A 23,190-nucleotide genomic window follows, 5' to 3' on the forward strand; every position below is an offset into this window, starting at 1 on the left:
GAAAAAAATGACATGTTCAAAAGACTCATTATGCCTTTCCAAAATTGGGTCATTTTGTGGGTAATTCCCTTGTCTTGGTGTTCCAGGGCCTTCAAAAGTGTGATTGGTTGTAATTAAATTTATATGTGTAATTTATGCTCCTAGAACACCTGACGGTGCTCCTTGCATGTTGGGCCTCTGTATTTGGCCAGGCTGTGAAAAGTCTCACACATGTGGTATTGCCATACTCAGGAGGAGTAGCAGAATGTATTTTGGGGTGTAATTGCAAGTATGCATATACTGTGTGTGAGAAATAACTTGTTATTATGACAATTTTGTGTAAAAATAAAAAAATATTTCTTAATATCACCATACTCAGGAGGAGTAGCAGAATGTATTTTGGGGTGTCATTTTTGCTATATACATGCTATGTGTTAGAAATATCTTATAAATTGACAACTTTGTGTAAAAAAAAAAAAAAAGAAAAAAATTTTATTTTCTTTCCACATTTTCCAAAACTTCTGGAAAAAAATGACTTGTTCAAAAGACTCATTATGCCTCATAGAGTATACGTTGGGGTGTTTGCTTTCCAAAATGGGGTCATTTTGTGGGTAATGCCATTGTCCTGGTGTTCCAGGGTGTTCAAAAGTGTGATCGGTCGTTAGGAAATTATATGTGTAATCTATGATCCTAGAACACCTAACGGTGCTCCTTGAATGTTGGGCCTCTGTATGTGGCCAGGCTGTGTAAAAGTCTCACACATGTGGTATTGCCATACTCAGGAGGAGTAGCAGAATGTATTTTGGGGTGTAATTGCAAGTATGCATATACTGTGTGTGAGAAATAACTTATTATGACAATTTTGTGTAAAAAATAAAAAATATTTCTTAATTTTCCCAAGAATTGGGGGAAAAAATTACAACTTAAAAAAACTCACCATGCCTCTTACTAAATACCCTGAAATGTCTACTTTCCAAAAAGGGGTAATTTGGGGGTATTTGTACTGTCCTGACATTTCAGGGCCTCAAGAAATGAGATAGGCCGTTGGTACATCAGGTGTGTTCAAATTTCAATGATTGGCACCATAGCTTGTAGACTCTATAACTTTCACACAGAATAAATAATATCCACTAATTTGGGTTATTTTTACTTAAGCTATGTAGTAGTATAAATTTTGGCCCAAATTTTAGAAAAAAATTACTTATTTGCAAAATTTTATAATGGAAACTAAAACAAAAAATTTTTTTTTTTTCAAAATTTTTGCTCTTTTTTCACTTATATCACAAAAAATAAAAAACCTAGTGGGGATTAAATACTACTAAAAGAATGCTCTATTTGTGTGAAAAAAATGATAAAAAATTTCATTGGGTACAGCGTTGCATGACTGAGTAATTATCATTCAAAATGTGAGAGCGCTGGAAGCTGAAAATTGGTCTGGGCAGGAAGGGGGTTTAACTGCTTTGTATGGAAGTGGGTATAGTATCCACTCAATACTTAGTCTGGACTCCCTTTGCTTGTATACCTGCATCCAAACGACTTGGCATTGAGGCGATCAGCCTGTGGCACGGTTGAGGTGTTATGGAAGCCCAGTGACTTTCCGCTCATCTGCGGTGTTGGGTCTGGTGTCTTTCATCTTCCTCTTGACAATACCTCAGATTCTCTATCGAACATTTGAATATTTACATAAGACCAAAAAAAAAAAAGGATTTTTTGATAGAAAAATGTTGGCTTGCCGAAAAGTATGTCCATGTACAGTATAGTATGCACTCAATACCTGGTCGGAGCTCTTTTTGCATGAATTACTGCATCAATACGGCGTGGCAGTGAGATGATCAGCTTGTGGCACTGCTAAGGTGTTATGGAAGCCCAGGTTGCTTTGACAGTGGCCTTCAGCTCGTCTGCATTTTTCGGTCTGGTGTCTCATCTTCCTCTCAACAATACCTCAGATTCTCTTCTATGGGGGTTTAGATTAGGCGAGTTTTCCGGCCAATCAAGCACAGTGATCCCATGATCATTAAACCAGGTATTGGTACTTTTGGAGTGTGGGCAGGTGCCAAGTCCCTCTGGAAAATGAAATCAGGATCTCCATAAAGCTGGTCAGCAGAGGGAAGCATGAAGTGCTCTTGAATTTCCTGGTAGAGGGCTGAGCTGACTTTGAACTGCATAAAACACAGTGGACCAACACCAGCAGATGACATGGCTTCCAAATCCTCACTGACTGTAGAAAATGTTTAATTTCATTTGGAAATCAAGGTCCCAGAGTCTGGAGGAAGAGTGGCGAGGCACAGAATCCAAGTTGCATGAGGTCCAGTGTGAAGTTTTCCAAAATTAAAAGAAAGAAATGCTTGAAATATATCACTCTGTGTGTAACGCAGCTTTATAAAATATGAGTTTCACTTTTTGAGTCCAATTACAGAAATAAATGAACTGGAGGTGTGTTTGGGGTCGTTATGTTGGAATACTACCCTGCGGCCCAGTCTCTGAAGGGAGGGGACCATGCTCTGCTTCAGTATGTCACAGTACATGTTGGCATTCATGGTTCCCTCAATGAACTGTAGCTCCCCAGTGCCAGCAGCACTCATGCAGCCCCAGGTTGCCCCCACACAATTGACACCATCTGAACCAAATTCAAGTTTATCTTGGTCTAATCAGACCACAGGACATAGTTCCTTTAATCCAGGGGTGCCCAAACTACAGCCTTCCAGCTGTTTAGGAACTATAATTCCCATGAGGCATTGTAAATCTCTGACATTTACAGACATAACTAGACATGATGGGAATTGCAGTTCCTGAACAGCTGGAGGGCCATAGTTTGGACATAGCTGCTTTAATCCATGCCCTTAGTCTGCTTGTCTTCAGCAAACTGTTTGCCTGCTTTGTTGTGCATCATCTTTAGCAGAGGCTTCCTTCTGGGATGACAGCCATGCAGACCAATTTGATGCAGTGTGCGACGTATGATCTGAGCACTGACAGGCTGACCCCCACTCCTTCAACCTCTTCAGCAATGCTGGCAACACTCCTACATCTATTTCCAAAGACAACCTCTGGATATGACACTGAGCACGTGCATCCAATTCTTTGTTCCACCATGGCGAGGCCTGTTCTGAGTAGAACCTGTCCTGTTAAACCGCTGTATGGTCTTGGCCACCATGCTGTAGCTCAATTTCAGGGTCTTGGCAATCTTCCTATAGCCTAGGCTATCTTTATGTAGAGCAACAATTCTTTTTTTTTTTTTTTTAGATCTTAGATCCTCTGAGAGTTTTTTGCCATGAGGTGCTATGTTGAACTTCTAGTGACCAGTATGAGAGAGTGAGAGCGATAACACCAAATTTCACACACCTGCTCCCTATTCACACCTTAGACCTTGTAACACTAATGAGTCATATGACACGGGAGAGGGGAAATGGCTAATTGGGCCCAATTTGGACATTTTCACTTAGGGGTGTACACACTTTTTTGCCAGAGGTTTAGATATTAATGGCTGTTTGTTGAGTTATTTTGAGGGGACAGCAAATTTACACTGTTATACAAGCTGTACACTCACTACTTTATATTGTATCACTCACTACTTTACATTGTATCAAAGTGTCATTTCTTCAGTGTTATCACATGAAAAGATATATAATTTATTTAAATTTATGTAAGGGGTGTACTCACTTTTGTGAGATACTGTATATTTATTATATTTTTTAGCAGAGGCTCTATAGAATAAAATGATGGGTGTTGCAATTTCTATGTCAGGTTACCAGTTCAGAGATACACAGTTCTGGTGCTAGAATTATTGGTCTGACTCGGACGTTCACAACAATACCTCATGTGTGGTACGGTCACCGTTTCTATATGCGTGCGGGAGTAACGTATACGTTTGCATTTGCATGTAAGAACAGGAGGATGCTGGGGTGTTTTTTTTTTTTTTTTGTTCTTGTTGATTTTATCCAAACCTCCTTTTTTATTTTATTTATTTTTTTTGTCGAACAACCTCCCTTGTGACAGCATGGGCTGTGACAGGCAGGGCCGTGGAGTCGGTAGATAAATGTTCCGACTCCTCAGTTTTTTGTACTTCCGACTCTGACTCCTCTGTATTAGTATGTATTAATCTTTCGACACTGACTTGGGTGGGTGGCATTGCAGTAACTATTCTGGCCACATCACTAACCATCTCTGGATAAACAAGGGTGGCTTCTTCAACTAACAAGATTTTGTTTTCCAGCAAAAGACTCTTTTCATCATTGAAGATGCAATGCCCTCCGCTATTAACCCTCCATTTTTGTTCAGGCGATATAACAGGCTCTTCCATTCCAAGAGGAATTTACCCGGGGTTAGGTCGTCACATTGCAACCTCTTGGTGACAGTGAAGGGGTGAGAAAGAAGGTTCTCCAGCTCTTTTGTTTGTGTCCACTGGCTTTCAGTTAATGCAAGATTTTCATGGTTTATTTCTTCTATGAAGTCTTTAAGTTCAAGCAAATGCTTCACCATTAAATAAGTGCTTCCCCAGCGAGTTGTTTGATCCAAAATGGCTCCTTTTCCTGCACGTCTTTTCAAAATTGCATCGGTTTTCGGGGCCCTGGCTGCAACAGTTACTTGCTGTAATTTGGCAATTAGTGTAGCTGCATGGCGATCTTTTAATCCATCTCTTATGGCAAGTTGCAGTGTATGAACAGCACATCGCAATGCTTCTTCAACAAAGTTGTCTAAAAAAATGTCAGCATTCTCTTCAGTTTCTAAACTTTCTCCAATATGGGCGGCACAGTGGTGTAGTGGTTAGCACTTTCACCTAGCAGCAAGAGGGTCGCCGGTTCGAATCCCAACCACTACACTACCTGCCTGGAGTTTGCATGTTCTCCCTGTGCCTGCGTGGGTTTCCTCCGGGTACTCCGGTCTCCTCCCACACTCTAAAGACATGCTGGTAGGTTAATTGGATCCTGTATAAAATTGGCCCTACCATGTATGTATGAATGTGAGTTAGGGACCTTAGATTGTAAGCTCCTTGAGGGCAGGGACTGATGTGAATGTGCAATGTAAAGCGCTGCGAAAATTGACAGCGCTATATAAGAACCTGAAATAATAATAATAATACTTGCAGAGCTGTCTTCCTCTAACTCTAATATCTGTTTGTTACCTTCTTCATCTGCGTTCATCTTCTCAATTCTGCTCAACATGTTAGAAGCGTTATCTGTCACAACACATAAAATCTGTTCCTTTGTAATTTCAAAATCTTCTAGAACATCCTCCACTAACTTCTGAAGGTAATCACTGGTGTGATGTGCCTGAGTGTCCCTTAATCCGAGGGTCCGTGTTATTGTTTTGTTGTTTTCATCCACAAATTTAACATTAATAGCAAAATAATTGACTCTGTGACGTGTGCATGCATCCATTTTAAGGAAGACAAAACGTCCTTTCAGAACTTTCTGTAGTTCTTGCTTTTTACATTTGGCCTCCTCAATTATAAGTTTCCTTATACTAAGTCATTATAACTTTTTGTGAATTGGGACATTTAAACTTGCTTTTTTTTTTTTTTTAATTCCAATCTAAATTTAGTAGGAGTCGGTGCATTGTTTGCCGACTCCGACTGCAGGTACCCAAAATTTCCTCCGACTCCACAGCCATGGTGACAGGTTCTCTTTATGGATAGATCTGGGGTCTATTAGATCCCAAGTCTCTCTTCTGGCCTCCAATGCAGCCAAACAGATACAGATCAGTCTGATTGGCTGCCTTCCTGGCCACTTACGGCCAGGTAAACAGAGGCTGAACAGGAAGTGACGACCTAGTCCTCACTTCCTGTCTCCAGGGTCACAGACAAAGAGGAGCATGCAGTAATTTAATTGTTTGTAAAGTGTTTGCACCTATTTGTGCGCAATTTAAAGGCCAATATATACATTTGTTTTTGCACTTATTCATAATTTAAAAAGTTGTGTTTTGTAATTTAATGGGACAGCACACCTATTATTTTAAACCACTAAATAGACATGACAAATATAAGCTAATTTACTTGCTAAAGGATTTGTTTTTCTTGCCATCTGCATCTAAGATGTACATATCACATGGATAAAGTAAGTACAGTTACTACTGCTTCAAATTTAGAATCAAGTCTTCAAGAATAGTTACCAATGACTAGAACCTCCTTAAGGAGTGTGAAAGGGGAATCTGACATTTTGAAACCTCAGAAAAGCAACCTACAAGTGGCACAGATTTCAAATGACTGCTAATTTTTCCAGGACTAGTCACTCCAAGAGCTGCCCTTTGATGCCAGAAGAAATCTCCAAGAACCCCAAAATGTATTTGTGTGATCATATCTGCAGGTATCTCTTGCAACAATTGGCATCAAGGTGCGTGCACCCATAGTCAAAATGAGATTGCACCATTTTAACCTGCCTGGAATGTGTGCCAGGGGGAAAAAAAACTTTTGCTGCCCAAAAATAACTTTAGAGCAAGACTACAGTTTTTCATAGAACATATGGGCGAAGATCAGGCCTTCTGGAACAAAGTTCTTTGGACAGATGAATCAGTTGTTTGGCTAGAGTAACAACAGACACTTCTGGCGCAAGCTGCAAATAGCATTTCATGATAAGAACCTCATACCAACAGTGAAGCATGGAAATGCTATGATTTGGGGTTGCTGTGCTGCTTCAAGGCCTGGGCAGCTTGCAGTCTTGGAAGGGCAGCTAGGCCTAGGCAGCTTGCAGTCATTAGTTGACTATGAGTTCTGCATCATATCAAATTGTGAAAATGAGACATCATCTGTTCGAAAGCTGTTGAACCAGAAATGTATTGGACATAAATGATCAAAAGCACAAAGAAATGGCTGAAGTAGAAATATGGGTTAGGGCCTAGTCAGGTCTCTGGTTTGAATCCCAATAAAACGTTGCAGAAGAATTTGAAACCAGCAGTTCATGCAAGGAAACCTACAAACCTCTTGCAACTGAAGGGATTTTGCAGAGTTGATGCACAATGTGCCCAAGAAGTAATTTATGCTAACGGGGGCAAAACAGGTCAGGGGTGTACTTCTTTCACAGTAAGTTATTACTTTCTGTTGATATGTATGTTGAAACGTTCCATGTACTTTTATTCAGGTATGTCACTTTTAGTTGTAAGAACTGTTTGAGGATCTAATGCCTGTTCACATTCAAGTTGTAAAGCGATGCGTAAACTGTCGGTGCTATATAAATCCTATATTATAATAATAATGTGTTGGAAATGTCAACAATTTCCATGTGCATTTACTGTTTTACATGACTGTATGTCTATATGTCTAGGGCATTGTTGACTTTATTGAAACAGAACAGTGTGCCTACAGTAACCGCTTTTCTTCTTGCCTGACTTTGTACAGGGCTCTGGGATCAGATACTGGGGGGTCCACCCGTAACCCTGCATCTCACTGTGGAATAGTAGGCTTTAAACCCACATATGGGCTTGTTTCTCGCCATGGCCTTATTCCCTTGGTAAACTCTATGGATGTTCCTGGAATTTTAACCAGATGTGTGGATGATGCTGCAACAATGCTTGGTAATTTACCATATATTTTTTTATTTAGTAGTGTATGTGAGGAAGAGAAATGCCCATTTATAATGCAACCCCAATTCCAAAAACGTTGGGAATCTGTGTAAATCTACATAAAAAACAGGATGAAATCTTATAAACCCATATTTTATTCACAATAGAAAACATATAAAATGTTTAAACTGAGATACTGTACCAGAAAAAATAAGGTCATTTTGACATTGATGGCAGCAACACATCTCAAAAATGTTGGGACACGGCAACAAAAAGTTGGCAAAGTAAGGAAGAGCTTGGAAGAACATTTTGCAACTTATTAGGTTGATTGGCAACAGGTCACCAATATGTTTGGGTATTAAAAGAGCATCTTAGAGAGTCAGAGTGTTTCAGAAGAAGAGATGAACAGAGGTTCATCAATCTGTGAAAAGCTACATCTAAAAATTGTTGAACACTTTGAGAATAATGTTTCTAAAATGACAACGATTTTAAATAGATAAACGTCTATAATCTATATTGTCATCAAAAGATTCCAAGAATGGAGAAATCTCTGCACAAGGGACCAAAATGCAATATTGGATTCCTATAATCTTAGGACCCCCAGACAGCTGTGCATTAAAAAACAGGCATGATTCTGTGATAGACATCACTGCAAAGGCTCAAGAATACGTCCAAAAATCACTGTCTATGAACGTAGTTTGCCATGCCATCCAAACAAGCATTATCATGAAGAAGCCGCATATATACATAATCCAGAAACGCTGCTGTCTTCTCTGGGCCAAAACTCAGGTAAAATTGGTCTGTGGTCAGATGAATCTGACGAAATTTGACATTCTTTCTGGCAACTATGGGCTCCATGTCCTCTGGGCTAAAGAGGAAAGAGACATTCTGGCTTGTTATCACTACATAGTTTAAAAGCCAGAATCTCTGATGGTATGGTGGTGCATTAGTTTATTTGGAATGGGCAGCCTGCACATCTGGAATGGCACCATCAACGCCAAAAGATATATCTAGGTTTTAGAGCTGCATATGCTCCCATCCAGACCATCCTCTTCTTCTTTCTTTCTTCTTTCTTCTTTTTTTTTCAAAGACCTTGTATATTTCAGTGGGACAATGCTAAACTGCATATTGCATTATTGCATGTGTGACATCAGAATGGCTTTGTAGTAGAAGAGTCCAGCTGCCTTACCTGCCTGCCTACAGTCCAGACCTTTCACCAATTGAAAATATTTGGCACATCTTGAAACCAAAAATATGACAAACTCGGGACTGTGTTCCCAAATGTTTTTACAGAGTGTTGTTGAAAGAAGAGGGGATTCTACATCATAGAAAACATGGCCATGTCCCAACTTGTTTGAGAAGTGTTGCTGCCTCCTGTTTCAAAATTGCCTGACTTTTTTTCCCTTCAAATGCTACATTTTCTCATTTTTAAATGTTTTCTGTTGTGAATAAAATGTGGGTTTATGAGAGTTGCAAATCATTGTATTCTGTTTTTTTGTCAACTTTACACAGCATCCCAACTTTTTTGGAATTAGGTTTAAAAAAAAAAAAAAAAAAAATTTTGCTTATAGCTATACTTTTATTTTTCAAATTGGACAGGTAAAGTTTTATTGCAAGTATGAGACCATCAGTTCCTGGGGATTTGTCTGTGTTCATGTCCTTAATCGCCACAGCCAGTTCTGACCACAAAATAAGGTCCTCCTAGTGTTTTATCTGTTCTCAGGGAGTGAATTCATATATAATATATATATATATATATATATATATATATACAGTACTTAAATCTATATACAACTATGTATGAAGTGCACCGTTAACCACTGCTTCTTTATAAAGCACTCATATGCATGTCGCACAGAAAAAACAATAAAAGAATGCCATAACGTAAAGCCATTTCTTTATTTTAAAAAGTTTTAAGACAATCTCACTCACATAGATGGTGCACCCAATGGAGCTGTACAATGGAGCCAGTACTGCAAAGGAACAAGCACAGAAGTAGGAGCTACCCTTCGAGGAATCCATCTTGGGGTCTGGTGGAAAGTTAAAATCTCCTCTGAGAACCAAGGTTCCTTCTGCAAAAGAATCCAGTTTTCTTTTTCAGGGGTGTAGAGGCCTTTGACATTGAGAGATAAAATATGGATAGTTAGCGATGTGTTCTTGGCAGACATAGTAGGCGTAGGGTAAATAAAGAAGTATGGGATAGGTTAAGTAATTAACAAATATTAGTGTAATCCTGAATCGTCCGTCCTATATTTCTTTGCTTTTTGTTTTTCCAGCAGGGGCACTTCATCTATCATGTAGGTGCCTGTAACAGTCCATTTGCTGTTTAAAAGTTTAGAGGGCGTGATTACAAGCTCAGCAGTCCACCCCCTCTTGGCTATACACATACTGAATAGGCACACACCTGAACAGTAAACACATTTAGGCACTGTGCAATATCCTAAGCATAGTGGAACGTGGTATAGACATGATCTGGGGGGAGGTTTTGGGGAGGACTGGGCCCCCCTCCCCCCAGATTTCCAGATTTTAGGTGCCCACCATCCTCAATGGGTGCCCGTTAAGCTCCTTCTCACAACCTTGTACTAAGCACAGGCATCACAGCTCATAGCACACAGCTCAGATTGATTCTCCTACAGGACAAGGATAGAAGGCACCAACAGGTAACCAGACCCTGTTTGAGGGGGCAGTCTCTGTATAAATATTTATAAGAAGTTCATAAGAAGTCCATATAAGTATGAAGTTCATAGGACAGGAGGAAGTGATCCAACAAGAATCGGGGGATCCTAAGACCTGGTGTCCATCTTCACACGCTGCAGTCCACACTGCAGTCTAGCTTTATCCCCTCTGCTTGGCTTTCCACCTGAGGCTTCCACCTTGCCTCCTCCACACAGCAGCAGACCCTGGCGGTCCACATCGCGGACATCCAGCACTGACATCTTGGACTCCCCTTCCTGATAAACTTGGGTTTACTTCACTCCATGTGAATTGCCCCTTTTATTTTATTGCACCTAATAAACCTGTAAACTGCCTGCGCTTAGAGGCACTTTTCTTCTCTCTCCTGCGACTCTCTTACAGGCAACCTCTATCTGCAAAATGCTATGCTGCACAGCTGTTTTTATCTAAGAACTTCACTGGTCAGAACTACAGCACAGCATGCAACCACACAGCGTGCATATATAGGCTGTCTAGAGAATCAGTCTGAGCTGTGTGAGAGGGGGAGAGCAGACAGCCCAGAGAACAACATTAATAAAACGGAGGAGAAAAAAAGGAGGTGGATCCCGACAAGATTGTCAGCATGATAATCCAGAGAAGTCTGTAGCCCCTCCCACAGGTATTTACCTCAATTTTATCAGAAAGTATGCACTTCTCAGAGGGCTGGAAAGATTTGTATGTATTAGTAGCTTCTCCTTTAAAGGAAAATGGTGGTTGACTGGGAGTGGATTGGGTCAAATGTGGGGATGCTAACAACAAATCCATTCATTTGCATAATATAATTTTTCCAACTTCAGGTCAAAATGATGAACAGATCATGTTTAGAGAAGTATGCAATTTAAATAAGCTATAGAGATGTTTGAACAAAAGTTCTTTTTATTCCCAATTTAACCTTAAGTTATATTGGTACCTCAATACACCTCTTTGTTTTCCAGGTGTGCTTGCTGGGCATGATCAACTAGACTCGACAACAATCCAAGATCCTTTTCAAACATTTACACTTCCAGATGTGATAGATGTAACCAATCTTTGTGTAGGGATTCCAAAGGTAATAATCAAGCTTTCACAATAATATGATTGAAATACAAACAATAAAATATGATCGGTTGTAAAAAAAAAAAAAAAAAAAAGAAGAAAGAACAAATAGATTTACTTACAATGGAATGGATAACATGAACATAGCATAAACAGTTGCCAACTGTCCAGATCTACTGTTATTGTTTTACAGTATTTTTTGTGTTTTTGGCCTACAAACCCTAGCCTTATTGGATATATTGGTTGCCACTTTCAGATGAATGATAATCCTGTGTTTTTACTAGGTATTTTCAGCTGGCTGTCATTTGACAAGCGGGCTTACCTAGAAATCACAAGACCCATAATAATCCTCCACCATCCCCCCACAAACATTGGTGTAGTGCACCCAGTTTCATTGGTTGGGGTCAGTGGTAGAAGGATCTATATAATCTCAGTACTATGTGCTCCTGGAGATAAAGGAAATATATATAGATATCAAATACAAACTTTAAACACAGGTAGCTGCTGCTTTTTCAAAACACATAGTCCTTTATATAGAGCAAAAAGTCCAATCACTCCAGCAGTGCTTCACCAAGGAAATTCAACAGAGGAGCCTCCACCTCCCAGTGTTAGTAGAGCATGTAAAGGTCAGAGCAGCCAAATTCTATTCACTGGTACTAAGTAGTTAGCTTGTAATCCACTTCAACACACCATAGGTGAAAGAAAATGTCTCACTCCCCTTATGCCACCTCACTCACTGCTACAGTATTTATTGCCTCTCATCCCTAAACGGCAAACACGCTTTGTGATCCACACCACAGCAAACCACAATTCGATTGTTTTCAGGGTCCACTGGAAATGTAAGCATAAACGACTTAGGCAATCCCCGTAGCGTAATTCCGTTTCACGTACTTCATTAAAACTATTAAAATTACACCCACAATGTATATGTTATAAACACGCTTATTAGTAATAACTCAGTGACTGGCCGTTTGTATCAAAACCGCGTCTCACCGCTCTCTTGGTTTGACGTCAGATCTTGTCGCATTATAGTCACGCCTACATGCACTACTAAAACTGGCAGGTGGAGGCTCCTCTGTTGATTTTCTTTTGTGAAGCGCTACTGGAGTGATTGGACTTTTTGCTCTATATAAGGTACTGGGAATTAAATCATTAAATTTTATTGGTGTCCGTAGGGCTGGAAACAGAAGTCCTCAATCATAGTGAGACTAAGGACCAAATCCTCCAGTTTATTTAGTGTTGGTGGGAGTCCCACCAATACCAATAAAAGAGTGTATGTATGTGGTTTTTTTTTTTTTTTTCTATTGCATAAGTAAAGTAGAACTAAACTCTAACCTTTTTTATATTTTGGTAAAGGTAAGGTAGGGTTATAACACTTGCCTGTATAGTTTATTTTGCCACCTGTGTCGCATTACTATGATTTCTCTCCACTTCCTGTCCTATAGCCAAAACAGGAAGTGAAGGGAAATCCTTCCAAAGTCAGATAGTTCCCAGGTTGTGTAACGGGGGTCATCGGAACTAATGTCCACATGGGAAAGATTTCCCTCTCTTTCTGTTCTGGGGCCAACCCAAAATTTGGGATTTTCTTTCTCTTTCACTCTCCGTGATAACAGTAAACCGGGCAAAAAGAGAGGTTGAATCTCTCTAAAAGTTTTTCCTTTAGTAATACTTTAAGGAACAAAGGCCATACTTGCGTGATACTTGGTGTCAGTGGACAAACCTACAGTATCTCCTGTACCAACTAACTCCTTCTTGTCTTGTTGTTGCCTTTGAGTAATTGGGCATATAGTGGGCACCAAGTGAAGCATTGGTGGAACAACTGCGTTGGGAAAAGTAAAGACAAAACAGCGAGTTTTCCCCGCATGATCCCCTTCCTTCCCACACCTCGGGCCTCATAGCAGCTGCATTGGCTACTATGATGGTAGCCTTGCCAGTGTTGACAAGCATGTATTACAAGGTTTTGTAGCATTTTAATATAATATACTGTACTTTCTTACGCTAGTTTGAAACATCTGAAGCATTCATGTAACCTATATGCATAAACAGTATTTCTGCTGTCTGCATTCGTAAGTTAAAGTGTCACTAAACCCACATCATAAAAAAACGATCAATAAATGATGTACTGCATGCTGTTTATACTCAGTCACTATGAGATTTATTTTCTGTATACTGCAAAATCCAGGTTGATCCTGCTGTTCTCAATCTCCCCCTTCTGTCCATGTTTTCAATGCAGCTAGGGATTTTGCATAGCAGTGTTGTTAGCTCTGCACATGTTCACTTTTCAGTGAGATTCCGAGCTCAGCATTTCCTCCCTAACACATCTGAGCAGCCCATGTGACTATAGAGTGGGTGTATACACAGTGGTCAATGACAGCCCACTCCTTCCCTCCTCCTCCATGCCCACTAACCAGCTAAACAAATAGGGATTGATAATACATGTAGATTGATAAGAGGTTTCACCTCCCTGTCATTCTAAGACACGGACTGGATGGACGTAACACAACCTGTGACTGGCAGAAATCCGCCCACACCATGATGTTGCAAAAAATGAAAAAGATTTGATTTCAAATATATATTTGTATGACAATTTAAAACTGTGTATTGATATTAATTTATTTTTACTCTGTATTCCAAAAGTTGTATTTTTTTGAACATGTGACCAGCAGCAGAGGACTAGATACTCCTCCTGCTTATGGTTTCCCTGCAGACAAGCTGGGAAAGAGCTGGGTCATGTGACAGCTGTATATCCATTATAAAAAGGGTACTTGGATGTTTTTTGTTTTTTTTTAAATAAAATAATCACAGTGCCATCATCCATATACAGAATGGGACAATGTAAATAAAACAGTGTGTATTTAGTATCACTTTAAACTTTTTAATGTCTAATTATTTCACAACACATAAGTGTAAAGGGTATTTGCCTTGTGCTATTCCTCCAACCTAACTAGCAGTCTTTTACTAGAATTATTTTATTACATACATAAGATCAATGAAACTGTGTAGAATGGAGGCACATATGATATCAACAGGCAATACTGCTTGACTGAACATTCTTGACTACTGTACTTGTAAAACTGGAAATGTGTGGCTGGCAATTTACTTGAATTTGAAAGAGTTGCTCTGTTTTCTGTAACTGACAATTTTAACAGTGACTTTAATTTTTTCCTATTTACCTCTGAAGGAATACCATGCCCCTGGCTTATCTACAGAAACACTGTCTCTTTGGTCAAAAACTGCAGATTTGCTAGAAGATGCTGGAGCCAAAGTAGTTGAAGTTTCACTGCCTCATACTCACTACTCTATTGTGTGCTATCATGTACTCTGCACAGCTGAAGTAGCATCCAATATGGCTCGATTTGATGGACTAGAATATGGTAAAATGTATATTTATAGTATATGTATTGTATGTGCCATTGGGTTTGAGGATATTATCCCAGTGTTCTTGCTTTTTGTTTGGTGCTTTCTTTTTTTCCTGCGTCTAAATTTCAGATTTTTTTTTTTCAAAAGCCTCCTTTTTTCAGTGCTGTAAGATGAGTGAATGTTGTTGCCAATTTTTATTAAATTTAGAAATGTGCGTTATTCATCCTGTTCTAAATGCAATTTTTAACCGAAACTATAGAAGTGGGCTTATCCATACAATACAGTGATCTGTATTGACTTGACTTATGCCCCATACACACGTGCAGATTATCTGCAGACTTTTGTCTGCAGACTTACCAAAACCATATAATATGAGGTCAAACCTAAACACTTTCAATTTGTATGCAATCCGGCAGGCCCTTGCACTACATAGAAAAGGTAAGTCTGCAGACAAAAGTCTGCAGATAATCTGCATGTGTGTATGGGGCATTAGTAGTTTATCATGGTTGTGCCAATATAAACCTATTTCTGACTGCCTGTTAGTTTGTGTGACCGTACACTTTACAAATTTAATCTAGTTTACCCTTTATTGCCCATTATTGAATTTGATCTTAGGAGCTGCCAGTTGAGCAGCCAGTAGAGATTTTCAGCAGGGCATGTCCGCTTTAATTAGATACATCATTTTTATGGGTTTCTGGAGTGTAATGTTTAGGCTACATACACGAGTGGTTCCCCCCCGTCAGTGTCAAACCCCAGTGCCCATGAGGCACAGGAGCAGCATCCAGCCCTGCGGCCTGTCAGAATCTATGGCAGGCTGAAATACACAGCAGCTGGACCCGTCATAGTTTTTGACAAGCTGCTTACATCGGGGCTGGACGCTGCACCTGTGTCACGTGGGTGCATAAAAACTTCAGGTTTTGACACTGATGGGCCAAACTGCCCACGTGATTGAGGCCTTAAATGTTACTTTACTTTTGTGCAGACAGAACTCTGCCTGCAACTGTGCCTGTTGAAAATTTAAATATGGATCACACTCCTTTACCGAATGCATAGTAGAAAGGTCTTCCTGCTTTAGTCAAATGACCAGTCCCAGTGTTATGAGAAGAGAGATTTCCTGCAAATGGCTGTCAGCCAAGATGCACAGAACAATAACTGTTGATATTGTTGTAAGGAAGTCATTTACATTTAAGTCATTTACATTTTTGCCTGTTTTAGCTTTTTGCTAGACCTAATTTGAAATGAGGAATTTCTTTTCCATCCATCAAGGGACACAAGAATAGTCCCTTGATGATCAACAAAACTTGAGTTATTCGTCTGCTTTAAGGGGATCTAGACACTGACAAACAAAAACATTTAAAGTATAACTAAAGGCAAAACTTTTTTTTTTTTTTTTGTATTGGACAGAGTTGAGAGGGATTAGAACCCCTGTAGGTTGTTATTGCCGTCGGTGCCCTTATTAGGGAGCTTCACACTCTCTATTTGTCCTGTTTACCATTATCAGTAAAAGTGAAAGTAAAAAAAAAAAAAAGATCCCACATTTTGGGTCGTCCCTAGAAAAGTAATAGAGTGGAAAACTTCCAATGAGGGCACTAGTTCCGGTGACCTGGGGATCCCCAAAAGATTACCTTAATTTGCAGGGATTTCAGCTCCTGTTTGGCTATGGGACAGGAAGTGAAGGGAAATCTCCTCCTCAATGGGGCACAGATGACAAAATAAACTGATACAGGGGTTATAACCCTCCCTTACTCTATCCAAAATGGGAAAAAAAGTTTTGCCTATAGTTCTACCTTAGGCCAGCCCACTGTATAACCCCACCGCCAACCAAAATGTTTTACTAGTGCCCTAGGAGCTTGGGTGCTTTTTAGGCAGCTTTGTTGTAAAAAAGCCTTTTAGGTATTTTGTTTTTTATTTTCATTTTTATTCTTTTTACCTATATTTTTGTGAGTAATTATTTTTCTTCAGTCATGACTTCTGACATGCTACTTGATCTAGTCTCAAATTGACAAATCCTAGACCCTGCCTCAGAGGTCATATCTAGAACCCACTGGACTGTAGATTGTGGGGCCTGTCAGTTATGTGCCCTTAAAGTGGTTGTAAAGGCGGAATGTTTTTTATCTTTATGCATTCTATCAACCAGGCACTGCTCATTACCTGGCCAATACCTTCCCTACAGTGAAGCATGGTGGTGGCAACATCATGCTGTGGGGATGTTTTTCAGCGGCAGGAACTCAGAGACTAGTCAGGATTGAGGGAAAGATGAATGCGGCAATGTACAGAGACATCCTTGATGAAAACCTCAGACTGGGGCGAAGGTTCATCTTTCAACCGGACAATGACCCTAAGCACACAGCCAAGATAACAAAGGAGTGGCTACGGGATAACTCTGGGAATGTTCTCCAGTGGCCCAGCCAGAGCCCAGACTTGAATCAATTGAACATCCCTGGAGAGATCTGAAAATGGCTGTGCACTAACGCTCCCCATCCAACCTGATGGAGCTTGAGAGGTCCTGCAAAGAAGAATGGAAGAAACTGCCCAAAAATAGGTGCGCCAAGGTGGTAGCATCATACTCAAAAAGACTTGAGGCTGTTTTTTGGTGCCAAAGGCGCTTTGACAAAGTATTGAACAAATCTAAAAATTGCAAAGATTGTATTGTTTTGTAGAATTTTGAGGAAAATTATGAATTTGAATTCATTTTGGAAAAAGGCTGTAACATAACAAAATTGGAAAAAGTGAAGTGCTGTGAATACTTTCCAGATGCACTGTATTATGTTGTGTAACCCTATTTTCCACTGTTGCTTGTGTACTAGGTTGATGTCAGGTCGCCTTCTTTCCAGTTTGTTTAGCTTCTAACCTGAACCAGGCTCTCATTATGCGTTTTATTAAAAAAGGCAGTCAAGCTGTAGTGATGCAAACTAACTCTGTTTATCTCTGGGTGATACTATTATTCTGTGATTAAATTCCCGCCATTAATCAGGAATTTTAAAATAACACTGTAGAAGAGGGGATGATACTTTGCTGGTCACAATCGTCAGGACACTGTTATTATTGCCTGTTTTTTGTTTTATTGGTAGCATGCATGTTTTAAATACTGTACGACCAATGTCTGTGAACCTTTAAACATTGGTTATATGCAGTCCCGTATTAGCATTTACATATTATATTTGTTTCCTGTTCCTGAGCTCACTAATTGTAAAGTCCTGCCACACTGTCTCTCCTGTTCACATGTTTTGATTGTAATGACCTATGTTTTTTCTACCTGCCAAAAAACTTGGAAAAAAAAGGATGCAAAAAAAAAACAAATTCCCTTTTTTCTGGGGTAAAAATTTGGTCTGAGGGATTTTAGTGCTGATGCCCTCTACTGAGAGGAATGTTGTGCACATTGAATTGTTAAATCAGAATGACAATTGCCACTTGGGTTTCTCACAAACAAAAGGAGACCATTGCAAATAATATTTATGCTGTATGCATTTGTTTCAAGTTGGAGCAGCCAGGTAAATATATGAGTTCTCCTGAATTCCCTAAGTCTGCTAAAAAATTCCTGGTATTACTCAAAGGGGAACCAGTCCTGTATGGAGACTGAGCTCAGCTAGAGTGTTTTTTTACTCCTCCTAAACATTTTGCCAGACCGTGGCAAAATTGAGGAAAATGTCCTTAGGAAATAGGCACTTCCTGTGACAGATCCTGCAATTTCCTGCCTTAACAAGACCTCCATTGCCCCCGTGGAGGATAACCCTGTGTTCAAAGACCAAGGAGATAATAGGTTGGAAGCCCTTATTTTTTTTTTCCAATGGAGGCCCTTATTAAGGCTTTTTTTTTTTTTTTTCTTTGGCCGTCCCTGTCATGCAAACCATGATGGTGTCAATGCCAGTCTGTCAGACTGTTACTGTTGGGACTAAGGGTATGGCCTTCAAATCCCGGTTCCATCTGCACGGATGCCTTTTGATCACAGTGAGTTAGAACTACAGCCTACTTCTACTGCATGAATGGCTCAGTAGATACACTTTGCCAAATCTCCAGGATAAGTCTTCGCTCTATCCATATGTGCGAGATTCTCTTGCTCAGATGCTGCTCAGCTGAAATTCCATGCAGGAAATGCCTTGAGTGGCTTTAAGGCAAATGCCTGTTTGGTCCCTTCTTGTATAAGTATATCAAGGAGATCACGGCAGTAAGAAGTTTTTCCTCCCCCCAGAAGAAAATGGCTCCTATAGTTGCCAGTAGATCTACCTTGGAGCTTAGGAAGTTCCTTTCGTCACTCTGTCTTCCAATGCCAAGTTTTTGACTTGTTTCACATGGGCCTCGGCTCATAGAGGAGCATTGGGAACAGCAAACTTTTATGAAACTTTCAGCAAGCTTTTGCAAAGCTTTCGGCAAGCTTCAGGCAGTTTTCTCTAAGATTGCTTGCTGTTCACACTGCTCTTATACAAGCTGAAGCCCACGTGAAACAGGTATAAGACAGAAACGTACTTTCAAAAAAAGACATGGCCTTGCACGACAGCCAAGGCTAGTGCAAAGAGCCCTTTACATTGATGGGGCACTGTGTCTACCTTTTTGTCCAGAAAATCTTTGACAAGTGTCATTTTTAAGGGCTACCTGAAAATAGTAGCTCTCCCCCACCTTGTCAGTATGCCCCATGTTGGCATAGTGTCCCCTGTAGCATTTGCAGTGGCAAAGCAGTGTAGGACCGGCCATAAAAGAGATTATTTTGACACAGTTGGCTGGCTTAGGCATGTATTGCAACATTGCTATATGTGTGAACTAAAACTGCATTGTTTGCTAGAGAGGATGTATAGCAGTATGCAGAGGGTCCATCCAGAAATTGCAGTGTTAATATGTGGTCACACCCTTTTAGCACCTGATAGTTTAAATACATGTACAAGCTATTGGGATTTGAACACCGGTATATATTTTCTCCTTGCGATCTTAGGCTCTCGGCTCTCCAGGAGCCACCATTTTTATATAATTTGGGCTATTCACTTGTATGACATTACCCATAAGTTCACCTTTATAAAAAAAAATATAATAAATGCATGTGGTTTTGCATGAAAAACGTGCATTGATTAATTTAATCTTTTTTACAGAAGCCTGCAAAGCATTGCACCCATGATCACTGGGTCACAGGTGCAATTTCAGGCCCCTGCACACTCTCCATTCAACTTTCTGTCCTTTTCTCTGTATGGGCTTTACAGGGGTGTCCAAACTATGGCCCTCCAACTGTTCAGGAACTACAATTCCCATGAGGCATTGTAAACCTCTGACATTCACAGACATAACTAGGCATGATGGGAATTGTATTTCCTGAACAGCTGGAGGGCCATAGTTTGGACACCCCTAAGTTAGAAGGTTGGAGGAAGAATGAATCTACTACTTGTCTGTTGATCAATATGCTTGTAGTCCATTGATAACTACAAATTCATCTGCCGCAGTGGGAAACAGGACTTGAAGTTTATTCACTTACAGATCTCTGTGAATTAATTACGTTGCTGTACAGGGCTCCGGCAATTATAAATGTAACAGTAGCTGCAGGGAAAGAGAACCCCTCCCGCTGTCACAGGGGAGAGGGGGGTTATCAACCGAGATGGTGGGATTAGGGGTGGGAGTAGTGCTTGGGAACATGTTACACCCTAAATATATTTCTGTCGTAAGGTGCTACAAGCTGCTCTAGCCTCCTTGACTTGTTTTATTATGTGGGCCAATGAGCGTTGTTTGCTGTGCTGCTCACCCCTCAGATTGATTTAGGATATCCCAGTCATTATGGCTAAAGAGCCTGTTACTTGCTCCTTCTTTTCACTATTAAATGATCACACTTTTAAGTACATATTTTCCTTGAAAGATGCTCCTCAGTCTTTAGCTCCTGCTTCGCCATAGCTGCTCATACCTTAGTCGTTGCTACTTCTTCTGAGTGGCTCCTTATTTATATGGCCTTTTTGTAGGCATTGATTTCTTGTATATTTGATTCCAGTTTGTTGAATGTCTCAATGAATTTTACTTACCTCTCAGCTGGATTGTGTGTGCACTGCCCAACGGTCTATGATTATTTTCTATTCCTGCATCCCTCAAAAGATAAAGAAAATAAGATTTCGGTGCTTATAGTAAAAGTCCACTGAGAGTTCTGTCCCTCTAAGTTATTGGCTTCATGTATTACATGCTTACAAAACTGAGTTCTGACGTTGTTGGATGCAAGGTTATACAATTAGCTGGCTTAACATTTTTTGCTTGTCAGTGTCCAGACCTTCTGAAGGCTGCAGTATAACCCAGTTGTGTATGATTACAGTACCTTCTATTCCTGAGTTTGTCACTGAACGTAAAAAAAAAATAAATGGATAAAAATCTTATTTTGTTTAATAACCGTTCATTTCAAGCTGGTAAGTGTAGCCATCATGTATATATGTATGTGTATATTTGTTCAGCCATATCCAACTCTCAACGACTCTGAGTAAGCTCTCCGGGCAGTATGTCTGATACAATTGAGAGCTTTTTTCCATAAAACTTTCTTGGCACTGGGTCTTTCCTTAACCCTCCCTAGTTGCTTGGCTTGGTATATCGATCTTTAACAAAAGTGGTGTATAATTTTAAAAAATGTGTTTTAAATATTGTTAAATGTTTATAGCAATGCACCTTTTAGGTATTAGTTTTTCTAAGACTTTATATTTTGCTTGCGTAATAGGGCATCGCTCAGATATAGAGGACTCAACAGAAGCCATGTACTCTGCTACAAGACGGGAAGGTTTTAATGATGTTGTGAGAGGAAGAATACTGTCTGGGAATTTCTTTCTTCTGAAACAGTAGGTTAATAATTACTTTGCATGTACACATCATGTAAGACCTACCCAACAGCTTTGAGGTTTCTATTTTAACCACTTCAGCTTGTACCTGTATAAGGATAGCAAAGTACATTGTTCTGGAGGATAAGCTAGGCTTTCTTTTGTTAATATTATGTTTTTCTATGCTTACTGTGATTGTATCTGTATTATTACATTTCCAAAAACACAGCACTATCCGTAATACATTTTTCAAGACAAGCTTTTGCGGTGTACCCCTTTCTTCCAAGCAGTTAGCATTAACAAAAATGTTAAGCACAACAATCTCTGTAAAGAAGGCAAATGGTTTGTAAAAATACAGCCAAAAATATGTAATAAAGATGAACATATTTTCTGTTTTGACCAGTGTTCATTTTAAAAATATTAGCTTTACTGTGAGTACAAAGTGTACCATTTATTCTATAATTTGTCCTGTGTTTCAGGTAAAAAGCATGGGAAAGGTATTTGCAAATAAAAAAGGTGCTTTTTGTTTACCAGTCTGCACATTCTTATTTTATGCAAGTCTGAAAAATATAACCAATAAAACAATTGAAAACAACAAAAAAAAAAGTAATTGAAATGTATTGTAAATTAAAAAATAGCTACAGAGAGGAAGGAGTTAAAGCAGTATAAAAAAAAATCTTAGATGTGTTTGGCTGCCTTTCCTTTTCAGTTTTTTTTTTTTTTTTCTTCCTTTATTTTTTATTTTCACCTGTCAATCTGGCCAGCAAGTTTATTTTTCAGCTTCCATTGAACAGGCCAAGCTGTCCAGCAAATGTGGCAATTTGAGGATTGAAGGAGTTGTAAAGGCAGAAGGTTTTTATCTTAATGCACTCTATGCATTAACATAAAAAGCCTTCTGTGTGCAGCAGCCTCCCCAGCACCCCCCTCACACTTGCCTTAACCCAGTGAATCTAGTATTTTGTTCAGCTCCACCTCATCACTCCTAAGATTAATACTCTCAATTGTGTATTCTCCCAGATCTGTCTGAATCCCTGGCCCACTCTGGTTACTTCTGGAGTGGTACCCCTCTTGGATTCATACTGATCCTTACAGGAGGAACTTCTTTCCTTGAAAACTGTTGATCTCTTTGTGCTACTTGTTAGCTTACCCCCACCCTTGCTCTGCAGAATCTCCTGACCAGTTTCAGCTGTTCTTTTTTCAGGTAAGGTCTTATCCATCAGTATCCTTCAGAGGTTCTGTCTACTCTCCACATTTTATCCGCCCTATATTTTTTTCTAGGAATCCCTATTGTGGAACACCTATAAAGACCCTCACCGAAGAGTGTGTTTTCAGGACTCTTGCAGTATGAGTCATTCTGACCGGCTCGACATGTGCAGGCCTTATTTGGATCTGGCTTCTCAGAGGTCTAATTCTTGTCCCGGTAATTCACCAACAGGAAAAGTGTCTCAGTTTAAAGTGCTCACTAAAGAGGTTCCCTTCCTAATGGATCTTTATGCTCATCCTTACCTTTTGAGAGAAACTCATTTTACCCCCTTTAGGGCTTTTTGGGCACCTAGGGTTTGCCTCTTCTACCATGTTCTCCCCTTCTCTTGTAAACTGTCAAGTTACCTTCAGTCTCCCTCCTAGAGTCGGGTGTCTGGACTGGGAGAGACATCCAGATGGTTGATATGGACCAAGAGGTCCTGATGGAAACTTTCAGTCCCAGGCTGGGGATGGAGTGGCTTTTCCCCTTTACCCTAGGGAAAGCTGGTGTGTCCTCTTACCTGGGAGTTCCATTTGGTTAATCAGAACAGACAGTTCCTTCCCACTTCACTTCGTTGGACAGTTCTCCTCCGAGTTAGCATGCTGAATG

The 23,190-nt window shown here is 39.9% G+C and overlaps 1 protein-coding gene across 1 annotated transcript in view; it reads left to right on the forward strand.

Annotated features, from left to right (window-relative positions):
- Positions 1-23,190, forward strand: part of QRSL1 (glutaminyl-tRNA amidotransferase subunit QRSL1) — a 97,587-nt gene that overhangs the window by 64,282 nt on the left and 10,115 nt on the right. Inside the window, exons 6-9 of the mRNA XM_082249923.1 lie at positions 7,307-7,482; positions 11,118-11,230; positions 14,399-14,591; positions 21,242-21,359. Of these exons, the coding sequence (XP_082106049.1) occupies positions 7,307-7,482; positions 11,118-11,230; positions 14,399-14,591; positions 21,242-21,359 (600 nt within the window). The remainder of the gene's footprint in view (positions 1-7,306; positions 7,483-11,117; positions 11,231-14,398; positions 14,592-21,241; positions 21,360-23,190) is intronic.

Source organism: Pelophylax lessonae (assembly GCF_965119305.1).
Source record: "Pelophylax lessonae genome assembly, chromosome: 3".
Taxonomy (NCBI): Eukaryota; Metazoa; Chordata; class Amphibia; order Anura; family Ranidae; genus Pelophylax; species Pelophylax lessonae.